At 36.5% G+C, this 14,169-nt stretch overlaps 2 protein-coding genes across 2 annotated transcripts; both read left to right on the top strand.

Annotated features, from left to right (window-relative positions):
* Window positions 1–5,844: 5,844 nt before the first annotated feature.
* LOC127809121 (zinc finger protein CONSTANS-LIKE 14-like) lies at window positions 5,845–10,009 on the top strand. The gene is made up of 4 exons (XM_052347819.1): window positions 5,845–6,965; window positions 8,411–8,617; window positions 9,376–9,641; window positions 9,740–10,009. Exons 1-4 carry the CDS (start codon window positions 6,123–6,125, stop codon window positions 9,840–9,842), a joined length of 1,419 nt encoding a protein of 472 aa, XP_052203779.1. The 5' UTR covers window positions 5,845–6,122; the 3' UTR covers window positions 9,843–10,009.
* Window positions 10,010–10,158: 149 nt separating this feature from the next.
* On the top strand, window positions 10,159–12,123 carry LOC127809122 (uncharacterized). The gene has a single exon (XM_052347820.1). It carries the CDS (start codon window positions 11,238–11,240, stop codon window positions 11,877–11,879), a length of 642 nt encoding a protein of 213 aa, XP_052203780.1. The 5' UTR covers window positions 10,159–11,237; the 3' UTR covers window positions 11,880–12,123.
* Window positions 12,124–14,169: the final 2,046 nt, after the last annotated feature.

The following is a 14,169-nucleotide window of genomic DNA, read 5'->3' as shown; positions in this document are numbered from 1 at the left end:
CTTTGTTTTCTATAACCCGTTGGTTTAATAGAAATTCATGTTGTCATGACCCCTATTTGTATTTGTAGTATTTTGGATTATGATTGTTTTTGTGCATTTTTTTTTCCACTTTCAATGCTAAGCTTGTCCTAGATCATCCATATATTTTTGAGTTTCGATTTTCTATATTGTTCTCACACTTTTTGCTCTTTTAATTCTAGATTTTGTGTTTGTTTTTTTACATAACGTGTTAGTAACACATATAACATATAAAATTTCACACATGTTAGCATTGAATCACAAATTTTTCAAACAATGTTTATGGTTTACTTGCCTCGACACTTACATTTCACTTCTTCTATGGAGAATGGTTTCTCTCCAATCCTTTGAGACAACTTATTTTGTCAAAGGATTTTTGTGTCGTTTGTTTATTAGATTTCTACATGCATTCAAGGTGAGTCCATAAAGTGACCCTTGGGTGGCTTAATAGATTTTCGTGATCATTCGCGTGCATCTTGGGGGAGTCATTGGTTTGTTAATGCAAGTGACCCTTAGACGTCCTAGGCGTCTTAACGAGTATTTGTGTTTGTCTGTGTGCGGCTAGGGTGAGTTATTGGTTTGTCAACATAAGTGACCCCTAGATTTCTTAACATGTCTTCGTGTTCATTTGCGTGAGGCCAGGAGGAGTCTTTAGTTCATCAATGCAAGCTAGACTTCTTAATAGGTCTTCATTTTCATCTACATGTGTCTAAGTTGAGTCATTGGTTTGTCAAAGCTAGACTTCTTAATAGGTCTTCATTTTCATCTGTGTGTGTCTAAGGCGAGTCATTGGTTTGTCAATGGAAGTGACCCCTAGACGTTTTAATGGATGTTCAAGTTCATTTGCATGCATTTTGGGTGAGTCCTTGGTTTGTTAATAGAATTGACACCTTAAATGTCTTAATAGGTCTTCGACATCCTAGATCATTCTCAAGCTTTTGTGTTTTTTATTTTATGCCTAACTCATGCATTTTGAGCTTCTGAGTCTAGGTCTTTGATGGATGATAGACCTTAGATCATTCTCAAGTCTTTTGTGTTTTGGTTTTTAGTTTGTACCCATGCTTTGTGCATTCTGATATTAGGTTTTTGGTTGGATGATGGACCCTTGATCATATTCACACTTTCGCGTTTTGATTTTTAGTCCATTCTCAAGCTTTTTCACTTCTAGCGCTAGGTTTTGGTTGGATGATGGATCCTAGATCATTATCATGCTTTCATGTTTTGGTTTTTTAATCCATTCTCACACTTTTGTGTTTTTGATTCTAGGTTTGTCCATCCATCTTTTATTCTTCCCATTGAACTCTAGGTTGTTCTTGTGTGTGTTTTTGCTTCCGATGCCAAGTATCTCTTTTTTAAGAAGAACTGACTTATTCTTGAGGAATAAGGGCTCACTTATTTATGGTTGAGTTGCGGGATTTGTGATAAATATTCCTAATATTTTGAGATTGATTAGAATTTGAACGATTATAAATGAGTTTTATCCATTGCATGATTCGCGAAAGGAGTGGTAAGTTTACATGTTTGTTGTAGGAATACCCCACGAAAGGGGCCTTTGGTAGACTTCCAAGTCTCCCAAATCTTCATTTCGTTGGGAGTCTATCAAGAGGGTCTCTCATAGACCTTCTTTTCAGGAGGGTCTCTTGAGACCTTAATGACTCTCTTTTCTGTTATGACCCTTATTCCTTTTATTTAGTTTTTGGGCTTAATTTTTGTAGGGTTTATGATTAGGTCAATGCGTTTTCATTGGATGAATTTTTTTATATGGTGTGTTTGATTGGCTGCATTTTTCACTCAAATTTCAACTTTTGAGGTGTTTGATTGACTAAATTTTTTAGTCACGTGATGCCATTTTCTTACTTTTGCTGGAAAAAAGTTTTCTCAAGGAGGGATAGATCAATTTTTCTATGGAATTTGAAAACAACTCACGTCTCCAAAAACCAAAGAGTGAAAATGAGCAACAAGTCCTCACGGTTGTCAATTGTAAGGCGAAGAAGGGTTGCCTTTGATTGCGAGGAGGATGAGGACGGTTGGCGATGAAGCTTGAGGAGAAGAGTGGCAGCTGCGAAGCTTTAGGAAATTTGGGAGAGATAGAGAAAGAAAGATGGGGGAGGTAGGGAGAAGAGGTAGGTTTGGAGGGGGGTGGTTTCATACGTGGCAGATTATTTTCATAAAAAATAATGACAATTAAACACAAAAAATTAAAAAAATATAATAATTTTTAGGTAAAAAAATTAAGCCAATCCAACACTCTTAATTGATAATTTCTATACAAATTATTTCTAGATAATTTAACTTATTTTTTTATATAAATTTCATGCTTACAATCAAATACACTTTAATTTTTTTTTTGTTGAGTTTTTCTCGAGATTCCTTTTTAGGTCTCCCATTAAACTAATTTACGTAGATCTTGATCCGTGTACACATCAAATATAAAAACCCTTTCCATGCATTAATGACTTTATGTACTTCAACAAAGCTTTTTTACTTTTAGGACCCCCTAAATAAATATATACTTTAAAGTGTTGGTGCAGTGTACAGTTTTTATTGATGTTCAATTTTATTAAAAAAAAAAAAAAACTGTAATGCATCCATATAGAAGGCAAATGTATACATATTGAGAATAAAAATAAAAATAATATAAAAAATACACATATTTTAAACAATAAAAATTAAAATCCCTTTATTCAAATACAACCTAATATATATAATTAATTTGTCGAAATTAAAGGGTTGGCACAAACGGCTCTGACCCATTGCAGAGTTGACTCCGCGGCCGTCACTTTCCTTCTTTCTCTTGGCCTGCGCGTATTTAATTGACAAATGCACTCTTCAGTTTCACCCATTCAACAAACAATAATGTCATCAATCTGAAAGACCATACGCCTTCGCCATAACGCTGACGCTATTTGTATATGATCCTTGTATATTTATTTATACCCTTAATTCTATTATTCACATACATATATATATATATGGGTGTGGCTTAAACATATATTTGACCTTTTATATTTATTTTTTTATTTTTTATGCAAAGTTTAAACTAAGATGATTGTGGGTGTAGCAATAAAATTAATTTTACGATAAATGTTTAAAGTGTTTTTGTCTCCTAAGACCAGACTCGAAATTTCGATGAGCAATCATAGGGGCTTCTTTATACTATAAGTTTTTTTTTTCATCATAATAGGGACTCAACTCGATACTCAATTAAATATCATTGTTAAAAGCCAAAGTCCAGAAATTGGATCATCTCTACAACTAATTTATCTTGAGGAAGTACGATATGTCTAAGGTTAAGACTTGAAGTCGATGTTCATTGGTCTTTTGCACATAAGATTCCTTGACTTCCTCGTCAATTTGGAGTCTAGCAGATGAACTCTTTTTCTCTTTTTTTTTGTGTCTTTAGTTGTAAAGTACAATGTATGATGGGTCTGTCATTCCACCTGATGTCATTCATTTGTATTTGATTGTTAGTCTCGAGGGGACTCGAGTCCATATTTAATGAGATAAATGTACTTCCAATTTCCTAAATCTAGATGTGGAAGTGAAGTACTACTTTCGAAGCTTCAACATCTTTTCTTCTCTTACGTGATCATTTTCTTTAGATACGACGGGATTATTCATCCATTTTTTTAGGAGTTTTTAAGAATATTTTGAGAATTTAAAAGTTTATCTTTGTGATAATTTTGTACATAAAAAAAAAAAAAAAGTTTTACTAAGTCATTCATTAAAGTACATTTAATATATTTAGTTTTTAATATTTAAATATTTTTATTAATTGATAAAAATATTAAGATCCTAAATTCAACAAGTGCATTAAATGCACCATATCAAAATTCAACGAGGAAAAAGTCAAATGGTACGAAGCAATTAATACACTTATTTTTATAAATAATGTTATTTATTATATTATATTTCTTACGTTTACATATTTTTGATTAGTTGGTGTACTTAAAACAAATGATTTTATAACAATAAAGAAATATTTCGACCTAAATATAAAATAAAATAAATATATTTAATATTCGAACAAAAGCCTTAATAAAATAGGTAACTAGGTGACGAGAATATAGAACAATTAAATAGGAGGCAGAGTTGAAAAGACCAAATGCTGATTTTTTTTGATATTTTATCATTTAAAAAAAAAATTCTCACTTTATCCTATTTCCTAAGCTTTGATTTTGGTCAGTGTTAATACATATTTTTGTAATACTCCACATTGAGCGATAGAAAGATTTGAAATAACTTACCTTGATGAGTCTATGCGAACTTTTAAGGGTCACCCATCATCGGGTTTTTCTAAGTCAATCATGCTTAATCCTTAAATTCTTTGTCTACATTCAACTCAAAAAATATCTAACTGGTATTGTTTTTTTTCTTACTTATTCTTGATATATACTATCATTCTCTAAATTCTTGAAATATTACATATATCGTGTCATCGTCATGGGACCCACCGCTACGGATCAACTCTTTAGCTTTTGCTCTTCAACGGCTAGAGCTTTACCGCACTTATGAGCCCCTTAGTGGTTATTCTTTGGGCAACCGACGTGGGATGCATTCGTTGCATCCAACTAGTGACTGAAATATCAAAAATATCACCCGTGGCCATTTAATTAAAAAAAATAAAAATAAAAATAAAAACAAAAACAAAAACAAAAACAATAACAATAACAATGCCTATTTAAAGGCCTAAAATATTGAGGTGATATTTAGATTAAAAAAATTAAAAAGGTGATAAAGTGAGAATTATTTATTAACAAAAAATGATAATTAAAATGATCAGAAACTGTGAGATGGGTCAAAAGTTTGGATCTAAAAACTCGTGCCCAAAATGGTTTCTGTTTTAGGAACCGAGACTTAAAAAAAAGAGGCATGCACGTATCTTATCCATATCTAGGTTGAGCCAAAAGGTGTAGATATTTCTAATTTGGGCGTCAACAAACAATCATTATAAATAAAAATATTTTATTATTATATTTATTAAAAAAAAATCACGTAAATTTTATCTACATTTTTTTAAAAAAAAATAAATTTATCTTAATTTTTATAAATAAAAAAAATTAATAAATAATTTGATAAAAATATTAAAATAATTTTTAATTTTATCTTGATTATTTTATATATTAATTTAAAAAATATATTAATTTTATTTTAGACGCTGAACGCTGTCTGTCTTAATAAACAATTTATTTGTTGATGTTGGCGGGGGATGGGATGCAAACACCCCCTCTGATGATGTGTTCCCACTGACCGCTAATTATTAGTTCGCAAAGCACGTGCTTCCATATTCTTCTTCCATTTCCGCTGCACCACCATCTTTGACCGCTTCTTTCTCTGGCTCTTTGCTTTCTATTTTCCAACCCAACACTCAAAACACCATTTATTACTATTCTTCTTAATATATTAATTATTAATATAATAACAACGGCAACAAATGCTTTATAAAATATGTCATTGATATATCATGGAGTATATAATCAAGTGGGGGATAGATTCCAAAGATTGATAGCTTCTCAAGTGCCGCCGACTTCAAAAAAAAAAAAAGGAAGAATAGATTGGGGGGTGGGGGGGGGGGGGTGTCCAGGTCAGGCAAAAGGAGTCAAAGATATTTTGGGAAGAGTGGGGACAGAGCCGTCATATCATATCAGTAATTTTCTAAAAATATTATAAATATCAGGTCGGGTCGGGTCGGGTTGGGGGTTTGGGTCGTTGGCTCAGCTGTCTCGGCTTTCTCGTCTCTGGGGTTTGCTGTATTAAACTTGACTCAAACAGCAGGTGGGATGGGATGTGTTTGGCATTTGCAAGGCCAACACCTAACAGCAACATATGCCTCTCTCTCTCTCTCTCTCTCTCTCTCTGGCGCTGCCATTTTCCCAAAATTAAACCACTTTAATTTAATTCTCCGCACACTTCCGTCTCTTCTTCTTCACTATAACTAGGGGTGAGTCAGCTGAGCACTATCGACCTCTCAAGAGAGAGAGAGAGAGAGAGAAAGAGAGAGAGAATATAATCGGCTTTTGTTGTTGTTTGAATCGAGAACTCTGAGAAGAGTTGTGGTTCTGGATTTTGAAATCAAATTGGAGTTGGAGAGAGAGAGAGAGAGAATGGTGACTTGCGATTCCTGCGACGAGCGGATCGCGGTTCTGTATTGCCGAGCGGACTCGGCCAGGCTCTGCCTGCTCTGCGACCGCGATGTCCACTCCGCCAACGCTCTCTCCCGTAAGCACCTCCGCTCCCAGATCTGCCACAACTGCGCCTCCGAGCCGGTGTCCGTCCGCTGCGACACCGACAACCTCCTCCTCTGCCACCGCTGCGACGCCGACGCTCACGCTGCCTCCTCCGTCTCGGCCTCCCACCACCGCCTCCCTCTCGACGCCTTCTCCGGTTGCCCCTCCCCGCACAATCTCGCCGCCGCTTGGGGCTTCGATTTGAAACTCCGTGATAATACCAAGCCTCAGATTCAGTTACCTCTTCAATCCATCCCGACTTTGAGCTTCCAGGACGCGAACGCGAACGCGAACGCGAACTTTCCTTTCGATTTGTGGATGGATTTTACGGTGCCTAGTCAGAACGCCGAGGTTGCGAAGAGACAGACTCCGAGCTATGGGAAGCAAAAGCAAGTGATATTCAAGCAGCTGATGGAGCTGTTCAGGAAGGAGTCAATCGGCGTGGACGGAAATGGCGAAGAGAATTTGGTTCCGAGTACGCCGATTCAGAGTGCTTGGCAGGGAAATGTGGAACCGGCGAGGTGTGATGGGGTTTCGGATGCTGTGAATCAATTATTGCAACAATTACAGCAGCAGCAGCAACAACAAGAAGAACAGCAAGAAGAAGCTCCTTTCACTTCTCTGCTTATGATGCAGCCAAATTCTGATCTGAAGGATAACCATCGAATTACCGAAAGGAACAGTTTTTGGGGTATTGATTCCAACCGCCAGGGCGCTCAGGTTTTGATTTACTAACCGTTTTCCTCATATTGGAGTTTCAATAGCTATTTCATTGTTTATTCAACTGGTGTGCTGTATATTCGTGGGCCTTAAATTATATTAGAAGAACCATGGTTCCGATACCATGTTACAAAAGACGAAGTTCACCAAGAGTCACAACCCATTCCCTTTTTTCTTCCTCCACAGGAACTTAATGTCACGTTTCAGGTCTAGTAGTGCCTCGGGATCAATGGTGGGATTCCAATCTATCTCATCAATATATACATATTCGGATCCGGAAACGGTATGTCAGAAGGAAGGCCATTCAAATCGACCCAGAAACTATTCTTAGCACTGCATAATGCCTCGTCACCTGCAGGTGGTAGTTGGCAATGGCACCAAAGTGTTCTTTCATGGAGAAATAAATTTTGCTTTGTGGTTGGCTGCATTCCCCGGCGACAGTTCATAGGTCGGAAGAAGATTACACAGCTATACAGGAATGTCTTGAATTTGAATGACTGCAAATTGTAGAGGCATCCTAGAGTGCTAAGAATCCTTTCTGGGTAGATTTAAATGGCCTTCCTTGTGACATACCGTTGCCTGATCTGAGTGAGTATGTATATCCATGAGATGGATTGGAATCCCACCATTACCACTAGACCTGAAGCGTGACTTTGTGGTTCTTGTGGATGAAGGAACGAAACGGATTGTGATTCTTGGAGCAGTTAAGATGGTTTACTACTAAATTTAGTGCATCAATGAACTTCTCCAGTTCTCTGGAGACAAAAGCTAACATTTTTTTGTTTTGTTGAGAAACTCTTGTTTAAACAGTACTGCTTCTATAATCGTGAGAGAATTTTCGTTGTACATGTGAATTAATGACCTTTCAAAGGGCTTTTAATTGGACAAGCCAGTTTTGTGATGCTAGTGGGACTCTTCTAGTTGTTCATTTCCAGATGTGACTTAATTTGGATGATGTTAAATGGGTTCTCCATAATGGAAGAAACTTTTTCTTCATATGAACGCTTCATACTCTGGTTGATGGAGGTCCAAACAACTTCTGATCAACTGCAGTTACTTAGAATCATATTGCTCACTTCTAGGTCCATTTGGTTTTTGAAGCACGGAACATGAATTAAAAGGATCGTGGCTTGTAATTACAGGTTTTCAGGTTTTGTGGCATGGAAACCACCATTCAAATGTCAATGAAATAGTTTAGCTTCTGAAGGGCTAACTTCTGAATGGATTTTGAATGCTATAAAGGGCAAGATTTCAAAATCATTGCACCTTGTTAATTGCAAGTCTAGTATAAGCTTTGACGCATTAGTAATGAAGGTTATGGCCAAAGTTTCTTTCATCTCCACCCTGCTTTCTCTTTTCTGATTTTATTTTTACTTCTCACGTTGTGAAATATATAGCTCTGATGAATGCACTCTAATAATTCTCATTGATGATTACCTCTACAGATTTGGGATTTCAACTTAGGGCAGTTGAAGCGTCTTGAAGATTCCAATCTATTGGAAGTGGATTATGCTGCAAATGATTTAGGAGGATTTATGATGAAAAGTTATGGTGAACTACAGAAAGAAGCATCCTTGGAAACTGTTAAGGGTTTGGGAGAAATCTATGGGGTGAATTTCTCTATGACTCGTGAGGATGCTGCAGCATTCAATGTAAGGCTTTTTTTAACTGCTATTATCTGATATTTCAAGAGTTTGTTTAACAGTCTATTGTTTTTGCTCCTGGGATTTGTTACAACATATTTTTTTCTTCCAGTGTGAATCCTTTAGTTGCCCGGAGTACCTCTTCCCTCTTCCCCTTCTTTTCCCATATCATTTTTTAAGGAGTCAGCAATCCAAAATGACAGCAACTGTTTAGTTTATACTGCATAAATTTGGACTAGAGAGGTATATTGACTACAATTGTGGAACACTGTCCTCTTAGAAGCATATATAAATGGTCAATTATTATTGGCAACCTTAGTGAAAGGTCCAAAGAGTAATTGAACAATTTTTGGTCACATTGTGCCTGAACCATTGCCATTTTGAATATCCGGAGACATCAATACAGGACTACTGTACTACAAGTAGAGATACCCTTACTTGATTACTATCACATGGTATTAGGCAACTGATAAGATGCAAAGAGCAATTGATCAATTTTTTGTCATGTTATTCCTGAACAGTTGCCATTCTGGAGATATCTATACTTGATTATTATAATATAATATTAAGTAACTGTTAATAAGATTAAATTATTTTGTGCCCAAATGGTAACATGAAGCATTTGTTTCCCAGACCCAACACCATTAACTGGTTTGATCAATAGGAGTTCCTAGATGTTCGTCTGATTTGATTTGTGTGTGCATTTTGCAAGCTCTTTTCCATCTCATTTTACTGGCCAGAAAGTATTCATGTTTTCAACAATGCAGAATAACCCAAATAATGCCACAGCAAGTCAGGGCCCTGCAACATCAGAGAGCAACAATCTACCTATAGCAAGACCATCATCAGGTTCAGCTTTTGATAGATCAAAATGCTATAGTGTGTCGCAAGATATCGAATTTACACAACACACTGTTCTGGTGGGAGGTGAGACCAGAAGAACAGCCTCAGTAGCGAAGGCTGATACGGAGGTGCTTGCAAGAAACAGAGGTAATGCCATGATGCGCTACAAAGAAAAGAAGAAGACCCGGAGGTACATAGTCCCACGATTCCATTTTGACTTGTTTATGTTGAAGTAAACCAGTGCAAAAATCACAATGTTTTAACTCCTTTCTATTATTTGGTAATTAGATATGATAAGCACATTCGATATGAGTCAAGGAAAGCAAGAGCAGACACCAGGAAGCGAGTAAAGGGTCGATTTGTGAAGGCTACTGAAGCTCCAGATAGTTGAATCCCTCATAAATGCCTTATAAATGACTTTTTCAATTAGGAAATTTGTTCCTCCTTACCTATCTTCCTGTATATATTCCTATCTTCTCTCACCTAAAATGTAAAATTGAATAGCCTTCTGTTTGTAGTGATTAGCAATAACTTCAATGGTATACCTTCTCTCCGCAACATGGCATTTTATATTCCCATTTAGTTAACATGAAACGTAGTAAATGACAGGAGATGAGCTGCAGGCTCCAGCAACTCCTCTGCAGACACAAACAGGCGAAATTATCAGTTTGGAATCGGCTATCATTTTAGAATATGTTTTGACTCTTGGGTAATTTGACTTATCATATATTCATGGCGAAGGTAGGTTCAAGTAATTTTAGTCTCCCCCCCCGGGCGCCCACCCTGACCTTCCTCCCCCCCGGTGTTTTGAATGGTAGAGACGTAGCAGATCTAATGTTGTGGGAGCTCTTACATTGACATGTGATTGAATGCATCTACCATGTTGCATGTAAAACTGAAAATATCCACAACTAATGGAAGTAAGTACTTTGATGCAGTGGATTTGCGTATCTATTAGCATATTGGTTGACCTAACCTTTGTGCCCTTAGTAGAGGAAAGGAATTTAAAAATGATATAAACTACTTAAGAGTGATAATTGGTGAGTACATTCTTACTCCAGCCGGGAAGTTGACAAAGAACTAGTTATAAGGGCAACGCGGACCATCTGACAAGACTCCTTTCGGTGGCGTAGGCATTCATGTTTGATTGGTGCTGTTCCTTCAGTTTTATTGACTTTGGAAATTGTTGGTGGCTGCTGGCCAGGCATCAATGAACTGTCTCGCCTCAATGAATGGGTGGGTGTTGTGTGATTAAATGTAAACATGAGTCTGATCGATTGATATAACTAACTATTAACCAATGCAGTTGATGAGGAACCTATCCACCAGCTTGCTGGCATAATTAGAAATCATATGCTAGCTAGTTGTGTTGTCAATCTTATAGTTCATGAGTACGTATGCTCTAATTTGTTGTTTGTTATTTTGAAGCTTGCAGCTGCTTTGACTAGAGTTAAAACTTGATGCATGCTTTTGGTACTAATCTGTGTCAATCTTATAGCAATTCAAATATAGAAAGATTCAATCGTTGCCAAGGAATTTGTTCTAAAAGTGCTCTCTGCCTGAATCAGAAATCAGAATGCGTGCAGGATTGGAGAACTTAGAAGGACGAGAGAGTGTTATTAAGCCATCCAATCCAGCAAGAAGTTTTAGAGCTCCCATCCACCCCACTTAATTTCCATAATGTCTCCTGTGCCACCCTCTCTTCTGCTGCATTGATGAATGAACTCTCGTTTTCTTTTCCCTTAAGCCATCAACCACCCCCTATTCCTCTGGGTAGTGTTCAGCCATGAAGACCTTATCCTTGCTTCTCCTCAAAAACTCTTTGGGAGCCAAGATGAGGAAATGGTTTAGAAGCTCCAGCCCCGGGGCCGGCCATGCCGCCTCTACTCTCGAACAACACAGCGCTGACAATGGAGAAGGTGTCGACTCCGATCATAATGCAACCTCAGGTGAAACGCCGGCACCTCTGGAGATAGAGGAGATGCTATTGGAGCTGGAGTTCGAGAAGATGGCCGGGAAAGCGAAGCTAGATTGGGTGGATGAAGCGCCTCGCCGGATGTCATGCCTGAGCACTTCTGACATTCTACGGTCTGCGAGAAGCGCGTTGAATCAGTACCCGCCGAGGTTCTCTGCGGACGGGAAGGATGCCATGTACCGGTCATTCAGAGATCTCCCGCGCATCAGCACCGGTGGAAGAAGCTCAATTTGCTGCAGCAGCATTGGGGTCGAGGATGAGGCTGGTTTTCTACCAATATTTGCAGGAGAAAACGTGGTCTGGTGCAAACCAGGGGTGGTGGCCAAGCTGATGGGTCTGGAGGCCATTCCCGTCCCGGTGCATAGCTACTGCTCTTGGAGAGGAAAGATGATGAGATCCATGAAATTGGAGAGGAGAAAACTTGTCAATGGTGACAATAATAAGAGAAGGTGATATGATGAGTCCGCTACTGGATACTTCACAATGTTAAGGTACTAAACAAGCTAAGAGAGATATCACTTCATCTTTTAGCAGTGCAGTAGCTTGTGCTTTTCTTTTTTCTTTTTTAATTTTATAACTTCATCAACCTTGCAGTTTTTTCCTCTTTTATCATTTTTTTCTTCTATAGAAAGTGAAACTTCCGGCTGTATGGCGGGATTCCCTGATTTGCAGGGATGGAAAAGGGTTTGTTTTTGTATACCAGTCTTAATTATTTCCTTTTGTTAAAATACTACTTTTGTAATTCAAATTTTTGACTTCTCAGTCCCATTACGGCTCAGCCCTCGTTAAAAGTACACTTGAATAATATAAATGTCCCGGGTTTATGAAGAAATATAGAAAAATTTCATAAAAAATTCATTATTGGACTTTAGTGTTGTCAATGTTGGCCATGCTAACAGTTGGGCCGTATTGGGCCCATTGGGCCTGTAGGATTGTCGATCAGTGCACTGAATCCTTGCAGGTCTTAGCACGTCATAATCCCTCAAATTAGGAAGTTATTTTTTATTTTAGTAGTTATATTTTTATTTATAGTTATGTTCTAAGAAAGTTAAGTAAGAGGTATGGAATAGTGGGGAGGTAGTGGAAGTGATTTGTGAATAGTTATTGGTAATGAAAGAGTGATAACTGGCTTATAAAATTTGTAGATAGCTTATATATAAAGCTAAATCGACACTCTCGAGGTATTATGTATGAATTATCAAAAAGATTATTAAAATCTCTCTATTCTCATCAATTTTGTTTATTTTTTCTCCTATTTTTCTCGATTTTCCCTACTTTTTATAGGATTTACCCCCCTTATTTTTGTCTGTTCTCTCACATTTTTGTCAATTTTTTCCCTCAATTCCAATTCTATCTTTAAAGAATAAGTTAGGGTTAAGGTCATGAAATTTGGTATTAGAGTAGAGGTTTTTTGACTATGATTTAGGGTTCATAGCAATTGATTTCGATCATAACAAGATGGTTATTATAGTAGTGTGATCCAAAGTGAATTTCGAAGAATTTGAACTCTGCATATGGCCGAAAATACTTTTGAGAGAATTTAGTCGTTGGAGAAAGTATTCAAGAAAGAATCTAATAAAAAGTTGGATGAACTCATGACCATGATGGTCAAAAGGTATCAGATTAGTCTTCTAACGGAATTATTCTTTGGGCTGAGAAATGACTCTTTAATTACTTCTGATTTTGAGAAAAAAGAGGATTTTGATTCAAAAACTACTAAAATGAATGATGTCAGCAATAACAATGATGATATTGACAGTGAAATTCATTTTCCAAATACAAACAATAAGGTCAAGGATGTTTAGAAAGTAGATTTAGAGGAATAATCTGATTCCTTAAAAAGAGAAATTTCTAAAGAAGATATTGATTAAGATGACCATCTCAAAAATATCAAGGAGATTAAGATAATTCTAACAGGAGAATATTTGGCTACTATTTTGAATGTTTTTAATCTTGAACAATATGACAGTTTTGTTGTCATTCCGAATGTTGTAGACTAGTTTATGGTGTTGGTTTTAGCAAAGGAAAGTAAAGTAGGTACTTTAAGAAAGCCTCAAATACCTACTAAACAAAGAGATGATGTTTCCTCTTTCATTCATAAGATAAACTTAAGAAGGAGAAAAAAAAAAAAAAGACAAAAGAAAAGAGAAAGAAATAAGAAAAGACAAAGTAAAAGTCAGATAGTAACTGTAGGATTGAATGAAGAAATAGTGGCAAGAGTTATTATGATTTCTTGGAGACAAGAAATCTTTTATGGCAAAGGGAATGTCACAACCTCTAGAATCAGGAAATTATTTTTTATTTCAATTGTTATATCTTTATTTAGTTATTATTTACAGTTATGATTTAGAATAGTTAAATAACATATATGAAATGGAGAGGTAGTGGGAGTGATTTAGGAGCAGTTATTCATAATGAAAGAATGATAATTGCCACGTAAAATTTGTAAATATCTAATATATATAAAGATAAATCGATACTACCGAGGCATAATATATGAATTATCAGAAAAATTATTGAAATCTCTTTATTTTCCCTCAATTTTGCCTATTTTTTTCTCATTTCTCTAAGATTTTCCCTACTTTATGCCATATTTCCTCCCTTATTTATATCTGTTCTCCCTATTGTTCTGTCTATTCTCCCACATTCTTGTTAGTTTTCTTTCTAAATTCCAATTCTATTTTCAAAGGAAACATATCATTTGTGATAGTATTTTATGCAGTAAATTTTTATAAGAACATCA

The sequence above is a fragment of the Diospyros lotus genome, chromosome 9 (assembly GCF_014633365.1).
Source record: "Diospyros lotus cultivar Yz01 chromosome 9, ASM1463336v1, whole genome shotgun sequence".
NCBI classification, from domain to species: Eukaryota; Viridiplantae; Streptophyta; class Magnoliopsida; order Ericales; family Ebenaceae; genus Diospyros; species Diospyros lotus.
The sequence above is the reverse complement of the archived record's forward strand: the minus strand, read 5'-3'. Positions and strand labels throughout refer to the sequence as shown.